The sequence below is a fragment of the Culex quinquefasciatus genome, chromosome 2 (genome assembly GCF_015732765.1).
Source record: "Culex quinquefasciatus strain JHB chromosome 2, VPISU_Cqui_1.0_pri_paternal, whole genome shotgun sequence".
Taxonomy (NCBI): Eukaryota; Metazoa; Arthropoda; class Insecta; order Diptera; family Culicidae; genus Culex; species Culex quinquefasciatus.
In genome coordinates, this window is record NC_051862.1 from 105485691 (window position 1) to 105496265 (window position 10575).

The following is a 10575-nucleotide window of genomic DNA, read 5'->3' on the forward strand; positions in this document are numbered from 1 at the left end:
GAATCAGCCAAACCCGGTGCTGCCGGCTTGATCTTGATGACCACAAACACAAACCCGTACCGGTTGGCCCGCCGCTGGTACCGCTGGGGTTACCGCGTTGTCAACCACCTGTGATAGTCCTTCCCGTCGCTCGCGTTGTTGTTGACCAGGGTGTGCATCCGAATCTGGTTAATCGAACCAAACTAGGCAAACAGCTTCCGATCGATTTCCTCCGTGATCTTGTCCGTCTTGAAGCTCGCGTAAACTTTTGCTTTCCACGGCTGAAGTTTCTCGTCGCGCATCCATTTCCGAGCAACCTTCGCGTTCCGTCCACACCCAATTGATTTGTATTCGGCTGAGCGCTCCAATCTAGGCCATCTGGTGGTCATCGGGATGACAAAGGTGATGACAACGGTCCAGCTGCTTGGTCACTGCCAGCTCGTGCACCTCCATGCGTCTGTTTTGGTGAAATTTTTTTCCGTAAATTCGGCCAACTTGGATGGTATCTTTATCCGGCGCTTTTTTGTCCTCCTTATCCGATATAAAGACGGCTCTGCAATGAGAAGTATTGTTCAGATTCTAGTCAAATCATTGAAATAATTTTATTCTTACATGTTTGGCGATCCAGTTTTTTTTGTAGACTTTGAGAAATTGATGTACTCCCAATGATCTCGTCGCAACATAACATGAGAAAAAAAAAATTAAAAAATTAAAAATGAAAAGAAATAAAAATTAAAGAATACTAAGTAAATGGTAAATAAAAAAAAACTGCAAATCCCAAATGCCGAACAGGTTCAGCAACATGCACTGATAGACTTGACCTCAGATCTCGGGGAAACTCGCCTGTCCCGCACCGGCCATGTTCCGCTTGTCTCCGGTTAGTGTTTGCGGCACACGGCCAATGTTTCCAACGGTTCCAGTCGGCAGCATTGACATCAACGGGAACGGGTTGTTTGAGGGGCCACCAGCCAGCAGTCGCGAAGGTGATGCCAGAGTCGATACCAGATTGCCAAGGGCACTTCCAAAGCTGAACGCACTGTTTTCAGGAGCACCCAGGTTCAACCCAGCCATGTTCGAGGCCAATCAGGACAGCGATTCAACAGAAGGTCCCGGGAGGATCTGACCTCCCAGCGCAGAAGCGGTGAAGTGTGCTTCCAGAACACGATGCTAGCGCAGCACTCCCGTTGGCGGTTGTTGCTGCTGTATAACCAGTAGACACCAGTACTGCGACATTCCCATGATGACTTCGGTCATGGCGGGGCTAACATTTCCCACGCAAACTTGCAGACACGTCAGGATGGTACTATGGCGCGGTGCTTTTCCTCATCCTCATGGTGGCTCTTGCGTGTCATAGAATCCAAACGCTATCCGACTGTCGTTTTGACCATGATCGTCAAATCGGCCATTATTCCGACTTGGCACAACCGATGTGCCGGTCAACCTCGACGATCTTCTGCACCTCGGTCGGTTCCGTCAACAGCACGTCATACGCTTCTCCACGGTCATCACCACACCTAAAGGCTGGTATGCTGATCGGAAGGAACGCAAAACTCCATATAAAAAAACGCCCAAGAAACGGTCAAGGAAAGGGTCACGAAAAGATTTTTCTTAAGCGGTACGCAGCTGAAAAGTAACAGAAACGGAAAGATTGCGTTTGACGTTTCTTCGCGCGGTGCTTGTTTGTAATATGTTTTTATGAAAAAATCATAGAATTGTAATTTTCCTGTTTGATTGCGACTGATAAATACAAACGTTTTAAATAAAATAGTTTTGTATTGGATATAATAATATTTAAAATTCCCGCCGAATCTCAAAATGCAAAGAAAAGAAAAGAAACAGATTTAGATTTTAGGTCGAAATGGAGTAAAAAAAAGAAGTTGTCGGCCATCGTGTCACCAACTATTTATTGCTAGTACCAACTAGTACTCTGTATTACGAGTCCCCTGCGCTGTCCGGTTGATCCACACTCGCGGTACCAAAATGAAGTAAATCAGAGTGGAATTAAACTTGACAATAATCATACAAATATCTATGTTCTTACTGAAAATACAATAATAATCTGAAATTTTGAAATTCAACCAAACAACAAATTCAAAAATATGAAAAACCAAACATTTCAGAAATTTCAAATAACTTTTTTTAATAATAAAGAAAATTTCAACAAAAATCTGAAATTTGGAATTTCAAAATAAAAAATTTGCAGAATTGAATAATAATTTTGATATTAAAGTTTTTATAAATTCAATAGTTCAAAAGGTTGAAATACGGAACGTCGAAATTTTTCAAAAGTTATTAGAAATTCGTAAATACAAAGTAACGAAAACCTCGGAATAACAATCAAAAACTTTATTTCTTCCAAAATTAAAAAAATCCAGAATGAAAAATTAAGAATTTAAGAATTTAAGAATTTAAGAATTTAAGAATTTAAGAATTTAAGAATTCAAGAATTTAAGAATTTAAGAATTTAAGAATTTAAGAATTTAAGAATTTAAGAATTTAAGAATTTAAGAATTTAAGAATTTAAGAATTTAAGAATTTAAGAATTTAAGAATTTAAGAATTTAAGAATTTAAGAATTTAAAATTTAAGAATTTAAGAATTTAAGAATTTAAGAATTTAAGAATTTAAGAATTTAAGAATTTAAGAATTTAAGAATTTAAGAATTTAAGAATTTAAATTTAAGAATTTAAGAATTTAAGAATTTAAAATTTAAGAATTTAAGAATTTAAAATTTAAGAATTTAAGAATTTAAGAATTTAAATTTAAATTTAAGAATTTAAGAATTTAAGAATTTAAGAATTTAAGAATTTAAGAATTTAAATTTAAATTTAAGAATTTAAGAATTTAAGAATTTAGAATTTAAGAATTTAAGAATTTAAGAATTTAGAATTTAAGAATTTAAGAATTTAAGAATTTAAATTTAAGAATTTAAATTTAAGAATTTAAGAATTTAAATTTAAGAATTTAAGAATTTAAGAATTTAAGATTTAAGAATTTAAAATTTAAGAATTTAAGAATTTAAGAATTTAAGAATTTAAGAATTTAAGAATTTAAGAATTTAAGAATTTAAAATTTAAGAATTTAAGAATTTAAGAATTTAAATTTAAATTTAAGAATTTAAGAATTTAAAATTTAAGAATTTAAGAATTTAAATTTAAATTTAAGAATTTAAAATTTAAAATTTAAAATTTAAGAATTTAAGAATTTAAGAATTTAAATTTAAGAATTTAAGAATTTAAAATTTAAGAATTTAAGAATTTAAGAATTTAAAATTTAAGAATTTAAGAATTTAGAATTTAAATTTAAAATTTAAGAATTTAAAATTTAAGAATTTAAGAATTTAAGAATTTAAGAATTTAAGAATTTAAGAATTTAAGAATTTAAGAATTTAAAATTTAAGAATTTAAGAATTTAAATTTAAGAATTTAAGAATTTAAGAATTTAAGAATTTAAGAATTTAAATTTAAATTTAAAATTTAAGAATTTAAAATTTAAAATTTAAATTTAAGAATTTAAGAATTTAAAAATTTAAGAATTTAAGAATTTAAGAATTTAAGAATTTAAAATTTAAGAATTTAAATTTAAAATTTAAGAATTTAAGAATTTAAGAATTTAAATTTAAGAATTTAAAATTTAAAATTTAAAATTTAAGAATTTAAATTTAAGAATTTAAAATTTAAAATTTAAAATTTAAATTTAAGAATTTAAGAATTTAAGAATTTAAATTTAAGAATTTAAGAATTTAAGAATTTAAGAATTTAAGAATTTAAGAATTTAAGAATTTAAGAATTTAAAATTTAAGAATTTAAGAATTTAAGAATTTAAAATTTAAGAATTTAAGAATTTAAAATTTAAATTTAAATTTAAATTTAAGAATTTAAGAATTTAAAATTTAAGAATTTAAATTTAAAATTTAAGAATTTAAGAATTTAAAATTTAAGAATTTAAGAATTTAAGAATTTAAGAATTTAAGAATTTAAGAATTTAAATTTAAGAATTTAAGAATTTAAATTTAAATTTAAGAATTTAAGAATTTAAAATTTAAGAATTTAAATTTAAAATTTAAAATTTAAATTTAAGAATTTAAGAATTTAAAATTTAAAATTTAAGAATTTAAGAATTTAAGAATTTAAAATTTAAATTTAAGAATTTAAGAATTTAAGAATTTAAGAATTTAAGAATTTAAGAATTTAAGAATTTAAGAATTTAAATTTAAATTTAAGAATTTAAGAATTTAAAATTTAAAATTTAAGAATTTAAATTTAAGAATTTAAGAATTTAAGAATTTAAAATTTAAGAATTTAAAATTTAAGAATTTAAGAATTTAAGAATTTAAGAATTTAAGAATTTAAGAATTTAAGAATTTAAAAATTTAAGAATTTAAGAATTTAAAATTTAAATTTAAGAATTTAAGAATTTAAGAATTTAAGAATTTAAGAATTTAAATTTAAGAATTTAAGAATTTAAGAATTTAAATTTAAATTTAAGAATTTAAGAATTTAAATTTAAGAATTTAAGAATTTAAGAATTTAAGAATTTAAATTTAAGAATTTAAGAATTTAAAATTTAAGAATTTAAATTTAAGAATTTAAGAATTTAAGAATTTAAAATTTAAAATTTAAATTTAAAATTTAAGAATTTAAGAATTTAAAATTTAAAATTTAAGATTTAAATTTAAGAATTTAAAATTTAAGAATTTAAAATTTAAGAATTTAAAATTTAAGAATTTAAGAATTTAAAATTTAAGAATTTAAGAATTTAAGAATTTAAAATTTAAGAATTTAAATTTAAGAATTTAAATTTAAATTTAAGAATTTAAGAATTTAAATTTAAATTTAAAATTTAAAATTTAAAATTTAAATTTAAGAATTTAAAATTTAAAATTTAAGAATTTAAATTTAAAATTTAAGAATTTAAGAATTTAAGAATTTAAGAATTTAAATTTAAATTTAAGAATTTAAGAATTTAAATTTAAGAATTTAAGAATTTAAAATTTAAGAATTTAAGAATTTAAGAATTTAAGAATTTAAGAATTTAAATTTAAAATTTAAAATTTAAGAATTTAAGAATTTAAGAATTTAAATTTAAGAATTTAAATTTAAGAATTTAAGAATTTAAGAATTTAAGAATTTAAGAATTTAAATTTAAATTTAAGAATTTAAGAATTTAAAATTTAAATTTAAGAATTTAAGAATTTAAAATTTAAGAATTTAAAATTTAAGAATTTAAGAATTTAAGAATTTAAGAATTTAAATTTAAGAATTTAAATTTAAATTTAAATTTAGAATTTAAATTTAAGAATTTAAGAATTTAAGAATTTAAAATTTAAATTTAGAATTTAAGAATTTAGAATTTAAGAATTTAAGAATTTAAGAATTTAAATTTAAAAAATTTAAGAATTTAAATTTAAGAATTTAAATTTAAGAATTTAAGAATTTAAGAATTTAAAATTTAAGAATTTAAAATTTAAGAATTTAAGAATTTAAAATTTAAAATTTAAATTTAAATTTAAGAATTTAAGAATTTAAGAATTTAAATTTAAATTTAAGAATTTAAATTTAAGAATTTAAGAATTTAAATTTAAGAATTTAGAAAAATTTAAATTTAAGAATTTAAGAATTTAAGAATTTAAGAATTTAAATTTAAGAATTTAAAATTTAAGAATTTAAAATTTAAGAATTTAAAATTTAAGAATTTAAATTTAAGAATTTAAAATTTAAGAATTTAAATTTAAGAATTTAAGAATTTAAGAATTTAAAATTTAAATTTAAGAATTTAAGAATTTAAGAATTTAAGAATTTAAGAATTTAAATTTAAGAATTTAAGAATTTAAAATTTAGAATTTAAGAATTTAAGAATTTAAGAATTTAAGAATTTAAAATTTAAGAATTTAAGAATTTAAGAATTTAAAATTTAAAATTTAAAATTTAAGAATTTAAAATTTAAAATTTAAGAATTTAAGAATTTAAGAATTTAAGAATTTAAAATTTAAGAATTTAAGAATTTAAGAATTTAAAATTTAAGAATTTAAAATTTAAAATTTAAGAATTTAAGAATTTAAATTTAAAATTTAAGAATTTAAGAATTTAAGAATTTAAGAATTTAAGAATTTAAAATTTAAGAATTTAAAATTTAAGAATTTAAGAATTTAAGAATTTAAATTTAAGAATTTAAGAATTTAAGAATTTAAGAATTTAAGAATTTAAGAATTTAAATTTAAATTTAAGAATTTAAGAATTTAAATTTAAGAATTTAAATTTAAGAATTTAAATTTAAGAATTTAAAATTTAAAATTTAAATTTAAATTTAAAATTTAAGAATTTAAATTTAAGAATTTAAAATTTAAGAATTTAAATTTAAATTTAAAATTTAAGAATTTAAGAATTTAAGAATTTAAGAATTTAAAATTTAAATTTAAATTTAAGAATTTAAATTTAAGAATTTAAGAATTTAAAATTTAAATTTAAAATTTAAGAATTTAAAATTTAAGAATTTAAGAATTTAAGAATTTAAAATTTAAGAATTTAAAATTTAAATTTAAGAATTTAAAAATTTAAGAATTTAAGAATTTAAATTTAAGAATTTAAGAATTTAAAATTTAAATTTAAGAATTTAAGAATTTAAGAATTTAAAATTTAAAATTTAAGAATTTAAATTTAAGAATTTAAGAATTTAAGAATTTAAGAATTTAAGAATTTAAATTTAAGAATTTAAGAATTTAAGAATTTAAGAATTTAAATTTAAGAATTTAAATTTAAAATTTAAGAATTTAAGAATTTAAGAATTTAAATTTAAGAATTTAAAATTTAAGAATTTAAGAATTTAAATTTAAGAATTTAAGAATTTAAGAATTTAAGAATTTAAAATTTAAGAATTTAAGAATTTAAGAATTTAAGAATTTAAGAATTTAAAATTTAAATTTAAGAATTTAAAATTTAAGAATTTAAGAATTTAAGAATTTAAAATTTAAGAATTTAAATTTAAGAATTTAAAATTTAAGAATTTAAAATTTAAGAATTTAAGAATTTAAAATTTAAGAATTTAAGAATTTAAAATTTAAGAATTTAAGAATTTAAAATTTAAGAATTTAAAATTTAAGAATTTAAATTTAAGAATTTAAGAATTTAAGAATTTAAGAATTTAAGAATTTAAATTTAAGAATTTAAAATTTAAAATTTAAGAATTTAAGAATTTAAGAATTTAAGAATTTAAGAATTTAAGAATTTAAGAATTTAAGAATTTAAATTTAAGAATTTAAGAATTTAAGAATTTAAGAATTTAAAATTTAAATTTAAGAATTTAAATTTAAATTTAGAATTTAAGAATTTAAAATTTAAATTTAAATTTAAAAATTTAAGAATTTAAATTTAAAATTTAAGAATTTAAGAATTTAAGAATTTAAAATTTAAATTTAAATTTAAATTTAAGAATTTAAAATTTAAGATTTAAATTTAAGAATTTAAGAATTTAAGAATTTAAGAATTTAAGAATTTAAATTTAAATTTAAGAATTTAAGAATTTAAGAATTTAAATTTAAATTTAAAATTTAAGAATTTAAAATTTAAAATTTAAATTTAAATTTAAATTTAAATTTAAAATTTAAGAATTTAAATTTAAATTTAGAATTTAAGAATTTAAGAATTTAAATTTAAGAATTTAAAATTTAAATTTAAGAATTTAAGAATTTAAAATTTAAGAATTTAAGAATTTAAGAATTTAAATTTAAAATTTAAGAATTTAAATTTAAGAATTTAAGATTTAAGAATTTAAGAATTTAAATTTAAATTTAAGAATTTAAGAATTTAAGAATTTAAGAATTTAAGAATTTAAATTTAAAATTTAAATTTAAGAATTTAAGAATTTAAATTTAAATTTAAGAATTTAAATTTAAGAATTTAAAATTTAAAATTTAAGAATTTAAGAATTTAAAATTTAAATTTAAAATTTAAATTTAAGAATTTAAGAATTTAAATTTAAGAATTTAAGAATTTAAAATTTAAAATTTAAGAATTTAAGAATTTAAATTTAAATTTAAGAATTTAAATTTAAGAATTTAAAGAATTTAAATTTAAAATTTAGAATTTAAAATTTAAGAATTTAAGAATTTAAGAATTTAAATTTAAGAATTTAAGAATTTAAATTTAAGAATTTAAATTTAAATTTAAATTTAAGAATTTAAGAATTTAAATTTAAAATTTAAATTTAAATTTAAGAATTTAAAATTTAAGAATTTAAATTAAAAATTTAAGAATTTAAATTTAAAATTTAAGAATTTAAATTTAAATTTAAAATTTAAATTTAAGAATTTAAATTTAAATTTAAGAATTTAAGAATTTAAGAATTTAAATTTAAATTTAAGAATTTAAGAATTTAAGAATTTAAATTTAAAAATTTAAGAATTTAAATTTAAGAATTTAAGAATTTAAATTTAAGAATTTAAGAATTTAAGAATTTAAGAATTTAAAATTTAAATTTAAAAATTTAAGAATTTAAGAATTTAAATTTAAGAATTTAAAAATTTAAATTTAAGAATTTAAATTTAAGAATTTAAAATTTAAATTTAAGAATTTAAATTTAAGAATTTAAGAATTTAAATTTAAGAATTTAAGAATTTAAGAATTTAAGAATTTAAATTTAAATTTAAGAATTTAAGAATTTAAAATTTAAGAATTTAAGAATTTAAGAATTTAAATTTAAATTTAAATTTAAATTTAAGAATTTAAGAATTTAAGAATTTAAATTTAAATTTAGAATTTAAATTTAAGAATTTAAGAATTTAAGAATTTAAGAATTTAAAATTTAAATTTAAGAATTTAAGAATTTAAATTTAAGAATTTAAGAATTTAAAATTTAAAATTTAAAATTTAAGAATTTAAAATTTAAATTTAAGAATTTAAATTTAAGAATTTAAGAATTTAAGAATTTAAGAATTTAAGAATTTAAAATTTAAGAATTTAAGAATTTAAGAATTTAAGAATTTAAATTTAAATTTAAAATTTAGAATTTAAGAATTTAAGAATTTAAAATTTAAGAATTTAAAATTTAAGAATTTAAGAATTTAGAATTTAAGAATTTAAGAATTTAAGAATTTAAAATTTAAGAATTTAAATTTAAAAATTTAAGAATTTAAGAATTTAAATTTAAATTTAAATTTAAGAATTTAAGAATTTAAATTTAAGAATTTAAAATTTAAGAATTTAAGAATTTAAGAATTTAAATTTAAATTTAAATTTAAAATTTAAGAATTTAAGAATTTAAATTTAAGAATTTAAAATTTAAATTTAAAATTTAAGAATTTAAGAATTTAAGAATTTAAAATTTAAAAATTTAAGAATTTAAGAATTTAAAATTTAAAATTTAAAATTTAAAATTTAAGAATTTAAGAATTTAAGAATTTAAAATTTAAGAATTTAAGAATTTAAGAATTTAAAATTTAAGAAAATTTAGAATTTAAGAATTTAAGAATTTAAGAATTTAAGAATTTAAGAATTTAAATTTAAGAATTTAAGAATTTAAGAATTTAAGAATTTAAATTTAAAAATTTAAGAATTTAAAATTTAAGAATTTAGAATTTAAGAATTTAAAATTTAAATTTAAGAATTTAAGAAATTTAAATTTAAATTTAAATTTAAATTTAAATTTAAGATTTAAATTTAAATTTAGAATTTAAAATTTAAGAATTTAAGAATTTAAATTTAAAATTTAAGAATTTAAAATTTAAAATTTAAATTTAAATTTAAGAATTTAAAATTTAAGAATTTAAGAATTTAAATTTAAATTTAAGAATTTAGAATTTAAAATTTAAATTTAAAATTTAAATTTAAAATTTAAAATTTAAGAATTTAAGAATTTAAGAATTTAAATTTAAATTTAAAATTTAAATTTAAAAATTTAAGAATTTAAAAAATTTAAATTTAAAATTTAAATTTAAATTTAAGAATTTAAAATTTAAGAATTTAAATTTAAGAATTTAAGAATTTAAGAATTTAAGAATTTAAATTTAAATTTAAGAATTTAAGAATTTAAGAATTTAAGAATTTAAGAATTTAAGAATTTAAAATTTAAGAATTTAGAATTTAAAATTTAAGAATTTAAAAAATTTAAGAATTTAAGAATTTAAAATTTAAATTTAAGAATTTAAAATTTAAGAATTTAAATTTAAATTTAAGAATTTAAGAATTTAAATTTAAATTTAAGAATTTAAATTTAAGAATTTAAAATTTAAAAATTTAAGAATTTAAATTTAAATTTAAATTTAAGAATTTAAATTTAAAATTTAAAATTTAAGAATTTAAGAATTTAAATTTAAATTTAAATTTAAAATTTAAGAATTTAAATTTAAAATTTAAGAATTTAAATTTAAATTTAAAATTTAAGAATTTAAATTTAAGAATTTAAGAATTTAAGAATTTAGAATTTAAGAATTTAAATTTAAATTTAGAATTTAGAATTTAAATTTAAGAATTTAAATTTAAATTTAGAATTTAAGAATTTAAGAATTTAGGGTAAATTTAAGAATTTAAGAATTTAAGAATTTAAATTTAAATTTAAGAATTTAAGAATTTAAGAATTTAGAATTTAAGAATTTAAATTTAAA

General features: G+C 15.7%; 1 protein-coding gene across 1 annotated transcript in view; it reads left to right on the forward strand.

The window, feature by feature from the left end:
* The first annotated feature begins 1406 nt into the window (after positions 1-1406).
* The window catches only part of LOC119766165 (uncharacterized protein K02A2.6-like), a 159282-nt gene continuing 150113 nt past the window's right edge, over positions 1407-10575 (forward strand). Inside the window, exon 1 of the mRNA XM_038250576.1 lies at positions 1407-1503. Coding sequence (XP_038106504.1) covers positions 1407-1503 — 97 coding nt within the window. The remainder of the gene's footprint in view (positions 1504-10575) is intronic.